Genomic DNA, 14,483 nt, shown 5'->3' on the forward strand with positions numbered 1-14,483 from the left:
CTCTGTGACACCCTCAAGCTGTTGGAATCATCTCCTTTCAAGGAGAAAGCAGAACAAGAAATCAAATCCAGAACCAGAGGGTGCAAAGCACACAAAACAGACACAAGCAACACACAGCAGTAACTGCCCAGGAAAAATTTGGCTGTGTTTGAAGCTTTGCTTGAAAATTTAAACTTCCAGTCAGACCTAGAAGTCAGCAGCACACATAAATAGGAAACCTTAAGCATGAATGCAGAAGCTGTTTCCCAATGGTGTGATCACTTCTGCAACATGATGTCTAATTTGGGCACCTGTGGTTCAAGTCTACTGGTTAATGTCTCACTGAGTAGCTGCCCAAGTGATAAGCATTTTGGAATGCACTTGGTAATCAAAGTAGGAAGCAAAAAGCAACTTGAACCAATCCAGAAACACTCAGCTTAGGAAAGTTACAGCAGGCTTTTCATTCTTAGTGAAAAATGTGTAACAGCATCCAGCAACTGTGTTTGAAGGAAAGCCAGTTCAAACCAGAAATATGCCATAAGTTTAACACACTTGTTAATTATCCCTGTATTTTAGTTGTTTAAAATAAATCCAGCTCTGAATCAAAAGGAATAATTTTAGAATATTCTAGGATATAATCATCCAAACAATATTCAACTTCCTCCAGCAGTAAAGTTTTTCAGCCAGTTAGATGGAAATCCTACAATACAGGATCACATTTTGTCCTCTATTTAATGAAATGTATTTTTTCTGTATCAGTATAGTTTACAACTCTTATCTTTATCACGGCCTACTACATTCAGTATCAGAGAGGCAATTTCTATAGTTATGGGTGTGGAGGAAGCTTTACACAGAGCAAATTATATTGATATTCTTACCCATGTTTTGGATACTTACCGCCTAAAATCAAAAAGAGGTAGAGAAACCTGACCCAAAATTTCTGGGCCCTTTCTCTGCCTATTTGAGTCAGGGGAACTCCCACTACTTTGATTTAGGATTCCAAACAAAGTCAGACATAAGAGTGATTCCAAAGGCAACTGTGAAATCTGGATGGGAAAAATTATTCTACAAAATAAAAGTATTAAAATAATTCAATTAGAAAAAAAGGCAGCAGTTAGTAAGTTACAGGCTTATCCACATAATCCATTTATGCCTCTTGCTTTCAAAAAGTCAATTAACATTGAAGAACAAGTGTTAAATATCCATGCAATCAAATTTCACTCCAGCTCCACACCAATAGTCTGTAAAACTTGCTAAATTGCACGTCTGCACTGCAGTCAGATTTGGAGCAACCCTTTTTAATCTCTGTCTATTAAATCACATTCCTTGCACAGAATTGACCTGCCCAGCATAACCAGTTTTCCCACTCCACTCAGTAGGAAGGGCACATAAAATTCCCTGTTAGCCACCTCCTAATTCTTCAGACTGAAAGGGTCAGCTGACAATAGTTTCCCAACCAAATGAAAGAATCTATTAAGAACTACTGAAAGTTAAATTCTAAATGGTACAAAACCTAAAAAACAGCAGCTGAGGAGTTACACCTCACCGAGCTATTCAAGCTTCCACTTTTGTTTACACTGCTTTTACTGCCTAAAAATGTTCTTTCAGTCTGATTTCCCTGTAAAACATGACAATTGCACCATAAAGCACTACACTGTTGTCAGCAGCTTTTAAGCAATCTAGCAGACCTTTCACTTTAACACTAGTACTTGCCAGCAAAAGATCTGACAATTAATCCCATGCATCACCAGAAAAAAAAGGTAGTTGGAGTACTCTCTGAAGGGAGGTGTTCTAGAAACTCTCATTGCTGGTCTGAAATAATTTGCTCACCACAAACTTTCAGGTTATTCCTTAGGGTCTATCTCTGACCTTTAAAAACAGTCAGGAGAGTAGATATGGGGCATCACAGAGCTCACATGATGCTTCAGCTATGACAGGCTGCCTGATAACTCAAGTGGCAGAGATTAAGCTGTGCACAGATAATGAAAAATGCTCCCCTTTCAGTTATCAGATACCACCTGCCATTATCTCCCTATCTTTTCTCTGCATGCTTTTCCTTCTTCCTTTCCACCCTCTGCACTTGGAATAAAAACCAATTCAACATTCATGTTAGTAAAAGTGAGTTGCTTTTCCTCTCCATTTATTAAATTGAGCAGTACATACAAGCAAGCTTTATTCTTTAATCCCTCTTAAAGCAGCACAAGCCATTCCCATTGCAAGGAATGTTATGGCCTCCCAACTCCCTGTAATTGTATGCTACAAACACATTAGCAAAGGGCACTTGTCCAGCATTTCCATTCTCCCTTTTAAAATGAGCACTGAAATACCATTTGGAAAAATATTTCTGATTTTGATCAGTAAATTTTTCTTTGGATGCTTGAAATGGAATTAGAACCAAGAGTTGCTTGAATGACTGTATTCAGCAGCTAACTAAAACAAAACTTTTATTGAGTTTTAACAGGCTGAAGTCACTTACAGTTCATCCCATTTAATCAAGTAGAAGAAGTTCTTGTATGTGCCAACCTTCTTGGACTGAACAGGTTTGAACAGATCTTTTCCATTATGGGTCAGAGAACAAATCAAGTAGTATTTTTCATAACTGGACAAGGAAAAACAATTAAACATAAAAAACCCATAAAAACATTTTAAATAATCTATAAAAGGAGGAATTTTACAATAAGTAAGTCTTACTTTGACACCCAACCAGAAGAAATTCCATGAGCAGCAAATATTGTGAATTGGAGATGTTCTGTGGCAGTCCAAGCTTCCTTGGTACTCTTACTCTCTTCTGGAGAAATGGCTGCTGAACTGCTACAGGAATTTGTGTGGAGTTGCAGAAGGGCCTCAACTGCCCTTGTTAACTGGTCTAACTCACTTTCAGAGGGTTTGCAGGCTGCAGTGAACCTAAATGATAATTTATTTTATTTATGCGTTTCTTCCTAAATTAGCCACCTCAAAACAAGTTTTAAATAAAAATTGAAGAATTTGACTCACCAGAAGGGCTCTTGCTATTGTCATCACCACATTTTAAGGATACCTACACAATCAGAGGAAATTTAAAGTCAGAGGAAATTTCAATACTGAAAATCCATATTAATTTTCCACAGCTATTAAGTACCTTATACAGAAATAATGCAGTATCTTAATTAGGGTCATATTTAAGTTTATGTACCACATCTTCTCACTCAAAGTTCCTCAAGAATTAACTAACAGCATCACAATTTCCATATGATGCAGCAACTATTCACCAAATTCAAAAGCTCATTTTTTGTCAGGTCACCTGTTTTGACATTCCTTATCAATTCCAGAAAGACACACTACATTGGAATATTGCTCAGGATAATCTAACTTCTCTAGGTAGAGATAAAGCTTGCTCTGGCTGTTACGGATGAAAGCAGAGGTCATTAGCTTATTGTCCAGTAATTTAAGTCTGAACAGCTTCAAACAGTTTTTTTGTCATTGTTTGTGGCATTTGGTAAGGCACCTTTTTGTTGGCAGAGTTATAAATTTACTGAATTAAAAAAATATTAAACAACTGAGAAAACGAACAGTAAGGACTGTTACGTTGTACCATCTCTGTTTGCTTTTTGGTCTGCTAAAATGGAAGTCTCAACATGATACAACATCACAGCAATGTCTAGTCTCAACAAAAACACTGTTGAAACCAAGAGGTGACAAACAAATCATGGGAATTTACTCCCTTCTAATCAGGAAGGGTTGCATGCCAAATTCAAGCCCTGATAACACTGAACTTTTTAACGAAAACTAAGCTTGTGGTTTAAAATCAAACTTCAGCGAATTTTTAACTTCCTAAGAAGTTTGCCACTAGTGGTGCAGAAGAATGAAAGCTCTCCTTACACTTTTCGTGTACTAATTTCGCATCTTCAACTTGAAGTTTGAGTATCAAAAAAAGTCACATTCTTACAAAAAAACCCGGTTATTTCTTCCAATCACAAAGAATTACTTTTTTAAAAAATAAAATCAAACAGTATCTTACAAAAGATTACAATGCAACAGTCTCCAACATTTATAGTAATTTTGTTTCTGAAAGCAGTCCTACATGCCTTCGTACACATTACTGTGTAAGCCAATGTCCATCATAAAATAACTGCAGGGTTTTATTCATAAAATCCCACCTTTTTCAAATTCTACTGGAGCAACATTATTTTTAGGAGCTACTTGTACACTATAATCCAATTATTTCTACAGCTTTCTCCTATCAAAAAGCAAACACTGAAAAAATATTTATATGCTGTATTTCACTATGTTGTCCTCTTGTCTTCTGCACCACCCTGTAAGAATTTTAGTTCTTGTGACAACTATATTAATCTGTCTTCTACTCAGTATTACAAATATCATTGATGAAGCTAAAAGCAAATAGAGCATCACATGAATCGCCACTCTAGTAAGGCAACAGGACAACAGAAAGAGCATTATAATTATTCAGCTTTTTTATTTGCACACTTCTTCACTTACTGACTGTTTTTACAAGATGACTTGAGACCGTTCTGCTCAAGTGAACATTCATTATTAGGCAGTTGCATCATCAAAGTCTGTGTTATTTGAGAGATTTTGGGTTTGTCCTTATGCTCAGGAATGAAGGAGCATGAACAGTTAAGAGTTTTAAGATGCTTGCCAGGCACAAACTCAACTGGGAAAATACATGATGTCAATTCCTCCTTTAAAGCATAACTGCATTAATTTTAGACAGCATGAGCTCCTGTCAGTTCCCCTCAGTTAGATTTAGTGGCATCTCCAGTGACACAAGTTTCTAGTTACAGAACCAGAAAAAGTACTTTAAAATTAGCCACTATTTAGAAAAGGAAAATATTCCCAAATCAAGCAATTAATACATTAACAGCAGACTGATAAATAAAAATACATGGAAGATGTCAAGCAAAATAAATAAATAACATACAACAAAAAATCCCAACATAAGCCTGACAGAACTACTGCGGCTACTGCCAGCTACTAAAGACTGTGAAATAACATTAATCAGTTCAAATATTCAATTTACAGAGTGAAAGTTTACCTCAGCGTTTTTAATCCTTGGGAGATTAACAGCCCTCCTGAGCTTCTTCACTGATTCCGTTATTGCAGGAGTCTCTACACAGTCCAACGTAGAACAGATTTTTCTGACAGTCTTAATTACATGATCTACTGCTTTATGCTGGTTCTAATAAGGAATGTATGAGAGAACAGATTGATCTGATCACAATTGTGAAACTCAGTATTGCTTTAATGCTTTTTAATGAATTGCCAAGAAAACATCACTATGAGATGCATACCTCCATTACATTAAACTGTGGTGTAATGACTGGAATAAAGAAAAACCTCAATATTGAGAACTTCCGTAAGAATGCCAAAAGCACAGTAGTACATATCCCAGAATGGGGTGCCGGGAAACATTAGGAGATTCCAACCATTTTTCTATTAAAGTGTTGGCAAAACAATTATTTTCTAATGAGATACTAAGCTCAGTTTCCTTCGTGGCCTAAAAAGAAAGTGCAGTTCAAAGAAGAAAATTCAATTAGTGTGAGGAAGCAATGCTAAAGAAGCTGTGTTTCAATTTAAGCCCACAGAGATACAGGTTTAGATTACACTGACACTTCTACTACTTACACTACAGTACTGCTTCCATGATGGAACTCTCTTTTTACTTCATTTAATATACTTTTGTAGGCTACTTAAGACAAAGTTGAGCTGCTGCTAATATTCTCTTCCTTCTACTCTTCCAACAGAAGAAAAGCCACTTGAGTGAAATCTGAATTATCCTAGGTTTCCTGGGGTTTGTTTTTTAATTAAGGAGAATCTTCACCCGATTTTAAAGAACACATGTAGAAAATTAGAATATCTGCTTCAAAATAATGGTTTACTTTTTAAAGGCTTAATGTAGGCTTTTTTCACAATAACTTCTGAGCACTTACAACTAAGTAAGAGGAATAATTATTGCAATATTCTCTCACTAAGACATAAATTGATTCCCAACCACCACTCTCCCAGATATATTCTTGTGGCCTTTCTACAAATGGATAGCAAAGAAGCCATTTGAATCAGAAAGTTTTTAAATTGAGAACTACCTGGCAACAATTAACTGTTCTGGTAAGAAATAACCACGAAGTTAGAAGACACTGTAAATATTTAAGCCATTCTTCCAAAGCTAACGAATTGAAGGCAACAGCTTCTTTGTGACACGGAAAGAGAAATTTCCACTGCTGTTTTCCTCACATGCCCTCATATCTCAACAAAAACAAACTGATAACTTTCCAAGTGTTCAACAATGTGAAATCAAAGCCTACATACAAATTATTTATGGATTACCACTTGGATTAGCAAGCTTCGGCTACTGAATATGTACAGGAATTCACTTCATGAAATAAAAAAAAAATCAAATGCAGAACTGCTGCTATTTAGGCCTAATCATCACCACCTACAAACTACATCTCCCAACCTCAAAAAGACTACAGAGAGTAGAACACAAGTCTGAATTGAGATGTTTTGCATTCCTCATCTCAGCCTATGAAATCATAGCTAAACAAAGAAGCTGAAGCAGCTGTAAGAGCAAAGCAACAAAACGACCACCATGTCAGGGAGCAGTAACAGCTCACTCTTGTACAAAAAGGTGTGTTCAAAACTACCCTTGAGAACGTGGTGAATCACCATCAAGGGAACTAAACAATACTGAGGGAGTATGGAAATAGCAGATAGCAGCTTGTTCAGACCTGCATTCCTGGAGAGGCAAACAAACACAGTGGAAATGAAAAGTATTGCAATTAAGTAATTCATTTCAAGACTGCTCTTACAGAAACTGGTTAAGAAACATAGTTACTTCAGCAGTTAAAAGCACCTTCTCCTTTGAGAAATGAGCAAAGCAGTTATATCCATAAGCTTTTGCAGATGGGATATTACTCCAAACTATTCAAAATTCAAGCTGCTTTAAGCTACCTGCCATACACTGAAAGAGAGATTTTTTTGACAAGGTATTTTAAATTAATTGAATAATGCAGAATAAGACATTATTATGCTTTGTATAGAACTTCCTTGTATATTCCAAATGTGCTTCAGTTTTAACTCTCATTGTACACAACTATTCCTGCTCTCTAGTATGCAGATTTTTAACTGTTAGTAAATAGATCCTTCATGGATGTCAACAACAGCCATAGTCAGAATTCAGACCTCTTTCCTATTCTCCTGAATTAATGTCTTCCAGCATGTTTCAGACAGAGGTTATCTTGCACCCCAGGACTTGGAAGATCCATTTCTAGTTGTGATGATCAGGCAATAACTGGTTTGCAGGAAAAGCCAGGAAGAAGAACAGAACTCTAAATACCCATGACTATAGTTTCACATTTGACAGCTTGTTCAGATTCTCAGTTTCTCTGAGAAAACCTGCAAGCCTTTTTCCCAGCTACCTGATCAGTGAATTTGGTCATGCTGCTTTTGCTTCAGCAGTAATCTACAATGACCTTACCTCATTCTTAAGGGCTATGGTAACTTGCTTGTGATACACCTCAAGAAGCTCTTCAATGGAAGACCTGCAAGAAAGAATAGTTATTGAACACAAGTACAAGACAGAACACAACCTTGGTGAGGAATTCAGCAGTGATCAGCACTTGATTATTAAAATAACCACAGAACATTACCTTATGATAGGCTCTCTGAAAGGCTTCTCTACTTTGTAGAGGTGTCTGGTCAGATGTACAGGTGTCCTGTCATCATCTTCCTGCAATAAAATATCAGATACTAAGTCCAGTTCTCCTCTTTCTATAATATGTATACTGTTTTAGAAGATTAATTACTAGTTGAAGGGGAAAAATGTAAGGTGATCTCTTCAAAGGGGAAAAGAAATAACTATTTAATAGCCTGTGAAATGAGTATACGTGAGGACAGAGGGAAGAAACAGCCACCAGCTGCCCAACTATGCAGATACCAAATACTCCTTCCTCCCTCTTTGGTCTGATGCATTTAATTAAACTCAAAAACTGTTCCCAACTTTTATTTAACTCTGAAATTTGTTCCTTCTTTTTCAAGCCTCCAGTTCAGTCCAACTGCTTGCACACTTTTTCCAGGAATAAAATACTATGTTCTAGTAAGGGCATTGTCCATATTTACGTATTTTGCCTTGTGAAAATTCAGTTGTGCATTTCACTTCCTCATAGGATCAGCATTTCCAGCAGCAGGCAGCCATGCCAATTTGTCAGTCACACCAGGAGGTGACACCTTGGGCCCAGCAGTCCCCTGCAGACAGGGAGGTACTCACTGTTCGTGCCAGGTCGCTGCACATCCCGCTGTGGGTGAGCAGCTGCAGTTTGATGTCCGTGTCCCACTTGCGGCAGTTCTGGATGTACTCGTGACTCCCGATGCAGTGCTTGCTGTGAAACAAAAGCAAGCTACAGCCACACCCAAAGCACTGCTTTCCCAAAAACTCACACAAAATATTCCAGGCAACCTGTTGCCATGAAGCAAGGAAAGGGTGAATCAACCCCCCGCCATCCTTGATCTGATTTTTTACTTCGGCACCAGTTTTTATACACTACTGCAGATATCTGTACTAGTGCTAAAACTCAAAACCACAGTGGTTAACACTGAAACCAAATATTCTAACCCAGAAAACTAACGGGGCTTTGTAAGCCATTAGTTTTGGAAAAAAACACAACAAAAAAACCCAAACCAAAAATCAAACCAAGAAACAAACAACGGCAAACCACAACCCCCCAGTTTATTTGAGAACAGTTGATTCTTTTTTCAGTTTCTGAGATTTGAAGAGTGCTCAAAAACTACAATATCTATCTACAGAAATGCTCTAGAAGCATGCGTTAGAACAGAGTTGATGACAACCTGCTTTGCTGTATCCCAGAACAATTCCAAAAACTTCTGATCTTCGTGCAAAGAGTGACTCCCTTACATTTTAAAGGTTTCTTTCACACATTTAATCACTAGAGATACACTTTTCAATAACTGTGTCAAGAAAAAGCATGAAATTAAATATTAATGGAAAAGAGTTTGCTTACTTCTGTAAAACTTCTTCTTGGCCACAGACTTTCAGGATATAGCTGCCAATGTCCACTTCATTCAAGTCATCATGCACCCAGCAAAGTGCCTGCATTATTATAAGTTCAACAGGGGAACTCACTGTTTAAAGAAAGTACATCCAAAAGTTAAGTTCAAATCTATAGTGAGTGGTATTAAGTATTGTCACTTAGAAATTGTAGTTATTTAATACTTCTTATTCATTTAATATTTAAGACTTCCACACTTCTATTGTCACCTAAACGTCATAGTTGGAGATCTTAATTTTCTCTCACCAAGAAAGCTAGCCCATAAAATTTGCCTGCCAATATAAAAAGCCCCCAGCAATCTTTATTAATTATGATATAGTTCAATCACTTAACCAGAAGTACAAACACAGTCTGCAGGACAGAGGACAGCCTCTCTCTCTCTCTCTCTTTTTTTTTTTTTTTTTTTTTTTTTTTTTTTTTTTTTAATTATAAACTTGTCCTATTTAGCAAGGACTTCAAATAGGTAAGTGGTCCCAGAGGCACTCAAAGTTTAAAAAACACTATCTGAAGAGTTGGAGATAGAAACTCCTCTATTTGTTCTGCTTTTGAGGAACTGAATACCAGCTGCAGCTGAGGCAAATTCTATAGGAAGTCCTTTTCCCTTTTTCCTTTCCACTTGCCCAGGGAAGTTTCCACCTAGTACAGAGCAGATCCCAGTTAAGATCACTGAGCCTTTGCAAAATGCAACTCTTAGCTACCAGTAATTTTGTATCAGCTCCAAATGTTTTCTGGAAAATTAGTGTTTCTTCTATCCAGCAACTACAGAGCAAAAAAATAATCCAGTCAACACCAAAATCCATTGCCTTACAGCCACCAGCTGTCACTGACTAAAAATACAGATATGTTTGAATGACACAAATGTTTAAATCCAAAATAGCCCTCCCTACCTAGCTTCTGATGATCCTTTAAATAATTTGTGGACAGTATCACTAAATGCCTTGAAATTCTGTAAAAAAACCCTGCTGTATAAAAGCAACTTTATATTTTGTCAGCACCTTCAGAATGGGGGTTTTCCCCCTCCAGGGACCTCCCTGATTTTTTTTTATAGGAAGAAATATTGCTACTGTGATAGATATGGTAGAGAGGTAATGCCACAACAATATTTTCCACAACACAACACATGTGCTTCACCTCATTAACAAATAATTAATTATTACAAGCACAAATGTAGCTGATAACAGATGAAGAATGACCATGTGAAATTCAACAAGGAAGTATGAATCCAGAAACACTTTAAGTCATTAAGACTGTTTTAACTTATTATTGGGTGAAATCACTGTGCTACCTTCAACAGAGAATACATAGAAAAAAGTACTGATAGTTCCTGCAGGGATATTTTCTGTGCTGTAGTCACAGGCTGCACTGCCAAAGGTCTGCCAGCCCTGAAAAGCCCAGTGAAAACTGCCAAGATGTTACCACCTTTTCCCTGCCCTACATCTTATTCAAAGGCATTAATTCCTTGTTGACACACAGTGTTTGCTCAGACAGAGCAAACTTCCATGCAAAGTCTAATAAATGAATGCAAAATGAATCCAAATAAGCTCTAAAGTTCATCCATTTCCCTCCTGAGTCCTTTCTACAAACTGAGTTGTCAGAGCACTGAGAGGCTGCAGTTCTTTCTGAGCAAGACTGAAAGCCACACTGAAGTAAAGCAGCTCTAGCATCAGGATGCTGAGGTCCACAGCAACTTGACCAAGAAGAGAAGGAATTAAAGGCAGAGAATAACTTTAAATACCCCCTGTTACTAGTCACATACCCACCTTTCTCCAGCTATGGAAGACAAATAGTTTAACTGTGTTAGTTTCAGCATCAGAAAAAAAGCAAGGGAGTAGAAAGTGTAAAGAAGAAAATATGTGGGGTTAGATTGCAAAATACATTCCAAGCTATTTACAAAAAATACTAGAAATAAAGGGCTGAAGCCCTAACATTTTAGTACCTTACCAAAGCCTTCTGCAGGAAAGGATTAAGCTTGTAATATTACACAAGAGTAGTCTTAAGGATTAAGTGCAGAAACCTTCCTAGGCTGTATTTAAAATCCATCTCATTTCTTAACAAAAGATTATTGAATCACCACAGAATAAATGTAAAGTCCAGCACATTAATATAGAATGAAAACACTGATGCACTGAGAGCTTGTTTTTCCACAGAGCAGCAAGTTCATCTGAAAAATCCAGATTTTTTGAGAAAAGCCAGCTCTGAGCATCTACACTGTCAGAAGTTGAGATCCAAATGATAACCCTCACAAGTGACAAGAGATTACAGAAGTATAGAGGCAAAAACGTTTATTACCAGTTATTTTATCACCCACAACTGCCAGAAGTTGACAGCATGCAGTTACAAACACAACCAATGTGCTCAGACTGCACAGAGAATATGAATTTTTGTGGCACAACCAGGCAAACCTCAAAGGCCACCCCAAACCAATATTGATGGTTACCCACAAAACTGGGACAGCCAGTTGTGGCACATCCAACAGTATTATTTTAGTGCTTGTGTTCAGAAGCACGTATTGAAGGCAAGCAATAGATAGCTTTAGCTTTGTTCTTGTTTGCCAGCAGCAGTTTGCCTGAATTTTTAGATAACCTAAAAAATTTATTTTATGTTCGTGCTGAAATGAAAAATTAAACAATAAAAAAATCTCTGTCCTGGTGTCCTTATCCCCTCAATAACTATAAAGTACAAAGTCTTGAAAAACTGTTTTATTCTATCTAGCTATGGACAGAATAGTGTTTCTAGTTTGCTGGACTTTGCTTATTTACAGTTTGTCAATTTCTAAATATTTTCTGATGGAGACACTGACCCAGAACTAGGCTTTTCCTCAGTCACCTTTTCCACATTTCCCACAAACAACCATGCCCCTGAGACCCAGGGATTACAAAATCTGAAAGGCTGTCCTAGGCTGAGTGTATAGTCTTTAACAGCAAACTCCAACTGAAGAAGCAGGGACATACCATCGCATGTGAAAGTCACTGGTTGCTGGAATTCTTCGATTTCTATTGAAACCTTGATACTGGCACTCTCCCACTTATATCTCTTTGCAGCATGATTGGACTCAGCACAAAACCTGGGTTTGTTTGCTGATCATATAAGGAAACTTGGTCCTTAGTCTGGAAGAAGAGAAGGTTCATGAAACATTGCAATGGAGAAGCCCAAGACTAAAGCAAAATAACATGGTGATAACCACAAGGCAGAACAGTAAAGACTACCTTTGGCTCTCTACCTAAATTGCATGTGCAAAGCACCATTTAATTTTTCTCGTCTCAACAGAACATTGCCCACAATAATTACACAAGTAATAGTTAGACAGGAAAAAAATCCTAGCATATAATCAGGCAGGTTTTCCACATAGCTTAAAATATTTAACAGGTCAATTCTTACAGGACATATTCAGCTTCTGCAGGAGCTAAGCTCTATAACAGTTCTTCAACAGGTATTCCACATAATTTTCTACAAGTTACTTTACAAAAAAAAAAAAAAAAAAAAAGAACAACAAAACACTTCATGTTTCAGTTCTTAGAAGTCAAATCTGAACTCAGTTACCATGCAGAAGGTAGCTAGTCCAAGCCATGGAAGTTGAGGAAGAGGCATTAATTGAGGCAAAGGTTTTTTATTAGGACATAAACAGTATTGCTTTTTATCTTCTGCTGCTTAATATGGATAAAACAATTCAACCCTAAACTTCTGCCAGTATTAAAAATGTTATAGGAGATTAAGAACACCCTCTATAAGGATCATTTATTTAATCATCTTGATTCTGGACAATACCAAGATCCTCCAGCAGGAGTTGTCCAGTTGAAAGTTCATCAGTATTTTAAACACTGAGTCTTGAAAGAAAGGGTAACAATTAGATTTAACCAGAAAGTGTTGCAACAAGCCTATCCTATGTGAGCTTTGCCCTAATGTTGTTCATCAGTATTTTCCCATATGTATGACTTTTCATTGGTTTTGTGGAGTTTCCTTTGCATTTCTTAAACATTCCTACTTAAAAAAATTAGATGCTATCATTGAGATCCAAAGATCTCTATTTCCACCATTATTTCTTGAATTTTGATCTTAAAAGAAAAAAAAAAAACCAAGAGTAGTTTGTCTCTCCAAGAAGAAAACAAAAAAATAATTCTCATTGAATTGTGGCAGTAAGAAAAAAATACCACACGATCTTTAAGGAACTTCACGATCTGATCTAAGCAGAGGCAAGTTTAAAGGCTTCATGTTACAGAATTCCAGTTGTGGAAGCAACAAAAATAAAAGCATTTAAAGGTTGGAAATCCACTGAGTGACAGATTTTGTGAGGTGTATCAGCTAACAGGAAAAAAAAACTTCAAATTCTTTCAACAGAAATTGTAATAAAAACCCAACGAGATACAGAAAAACTTAGAGATAAAAAAGTCTTATAAAAACAAGGAAAAGTGAAAGTCACAGGACCAAAATAAGAAAGAGGACATATGATAAACAATAATCTTAGTACTGAAGATCTTAACTGAAGATCTGTTTCATTCTTGAAAAAAAAATAAACAAACCAGGACAAAACCAGGAAAAACTGAGATAAGAAAAGGAAAAAGGTACATACTAAGTCCGTCCCATCAAGCAAAAAAATAGGACTGTTCCTGTCAAGCTAACTGAAAATGAATCATCCAGCATTTTTTCCCCCTCTTCTGAAAGGTAATTCATATTCAGTCATTTCTTACTTTGTAACTGCTTCAGAAAAAGCTGACAGTTCTTGATTCTGCCCTTCAACTGCTTGGAGAAGCACGTTTTCTGTCAGCATGCCAGTGGTCCCATTGTCTTTCTGCAACTCAAAGATAACACAGCATTTAAACAGCTGCAAACATATTCCTAAAGCCAGCAAAGCCACATGCAGGTGATAGATTTTAATGAGTCTGAGGTTTACTATCAGTTTTACATCTGTTTCTAAATGGAGAAAACTGTATGTCACTACTAACTTGAAAAGTATAGATCCACCAGAGCAGTGACCCTTGACTCCTCATTTATTTGCCAGCATTGTTACCAGTTAATACTAAGTTGCAAGCAGTTCCTGAGCTCTCAGCAGTGACCTGTTGCATTTGGATTTGGCTAAATTCAGCTGAACCACAGATGAAAGAAAAACATATTTTTCCTCCAGTTCTGCAATTCACATTCAGTGTAGTTCCAGAAAGAACCACTACATATCACTGGTGCCCATGATTCTCTCTTCCTACAAAGCAGGAAAATACAAGTTGAACACTGGAAGGAAATAGCATTCAGAACATGAAACTTACAACTAACCCATGGAATCAATTTACCACTGTTTTAATCCCTTATGCCACATGCTCCTATCACCTCCCAAAACCCACAATCTTCAAAGTGTCCAATCTAAAAATAACTGCTAAAAGAGAGCTGCCGTTTCAAACAGCAAATCTTATAAACCTAAAAAAAAACAGCAAAGGTTTTAAATCTGTATCTGTGTTC

At 36.9% G+C, this 14,483-nt stretch overlaps 1 protein-coding gene across 1 annotated transcript in view; it reads right to left on the reverse strand.

The window, feature by feature from the left end:
- PIK3C2A (phosphatidylinositol-4-phosphate 3-kinase catalytic subunit type 2 alpha) overlaps positions 1-14,483 on the reverse strand; it is a 50,639-nt gene that overhangs the window by 18,513 nt on the left and 17,643 nt on the right. Inside the window, 14 exon segments of the mRNA XM_066320829.1 lie at positions 877-1,044; positions 2,456-2,578; positions 2,671-2,848; positions 2,851-2,883; positions 2,974-3,016; positions 5,012-5,155; positions 7,451-7,514; positions 7,623-7,702; positions 8,240-8,351; positions 8,991-9,111; positions 11,990-12,058; positions 12,061-12,123; positions 12,126-12,145; positions 13,724-13,824. Coding sequence (XP_066176926.1) covers positions 877-1,044; positions 2,456-2,578; positions 2,671-2,848; positions 2,851-2,883; positions 2,974-3,016; positions 5,012-5,155; positions 7,451-7,514; positions 7,623-7,702; positions 8,240-8,351; positions 8,991-9,111; positions 11,990-12,058; positions 12,061-12,123; positions 12,126-12,145; positions 13,724-13,824 — 1,319 coding nt within the window.

The sequence above is a fragment of the Sylvia atricapilla genome, chromosome 6 (assembly GCF_009819655.1).
Source record: "Sylvia atricapilla isolate bSylAtr1 chromosome 6, bSylAtr1.pri, whole genome shotgun sequence".
NCBI classification, from domain to species: Eukaryota; Metazoa; Chordata; class Aves; order Passeriformes; family Sylviidae; genus Sylvia; species Sylvia atricapilla.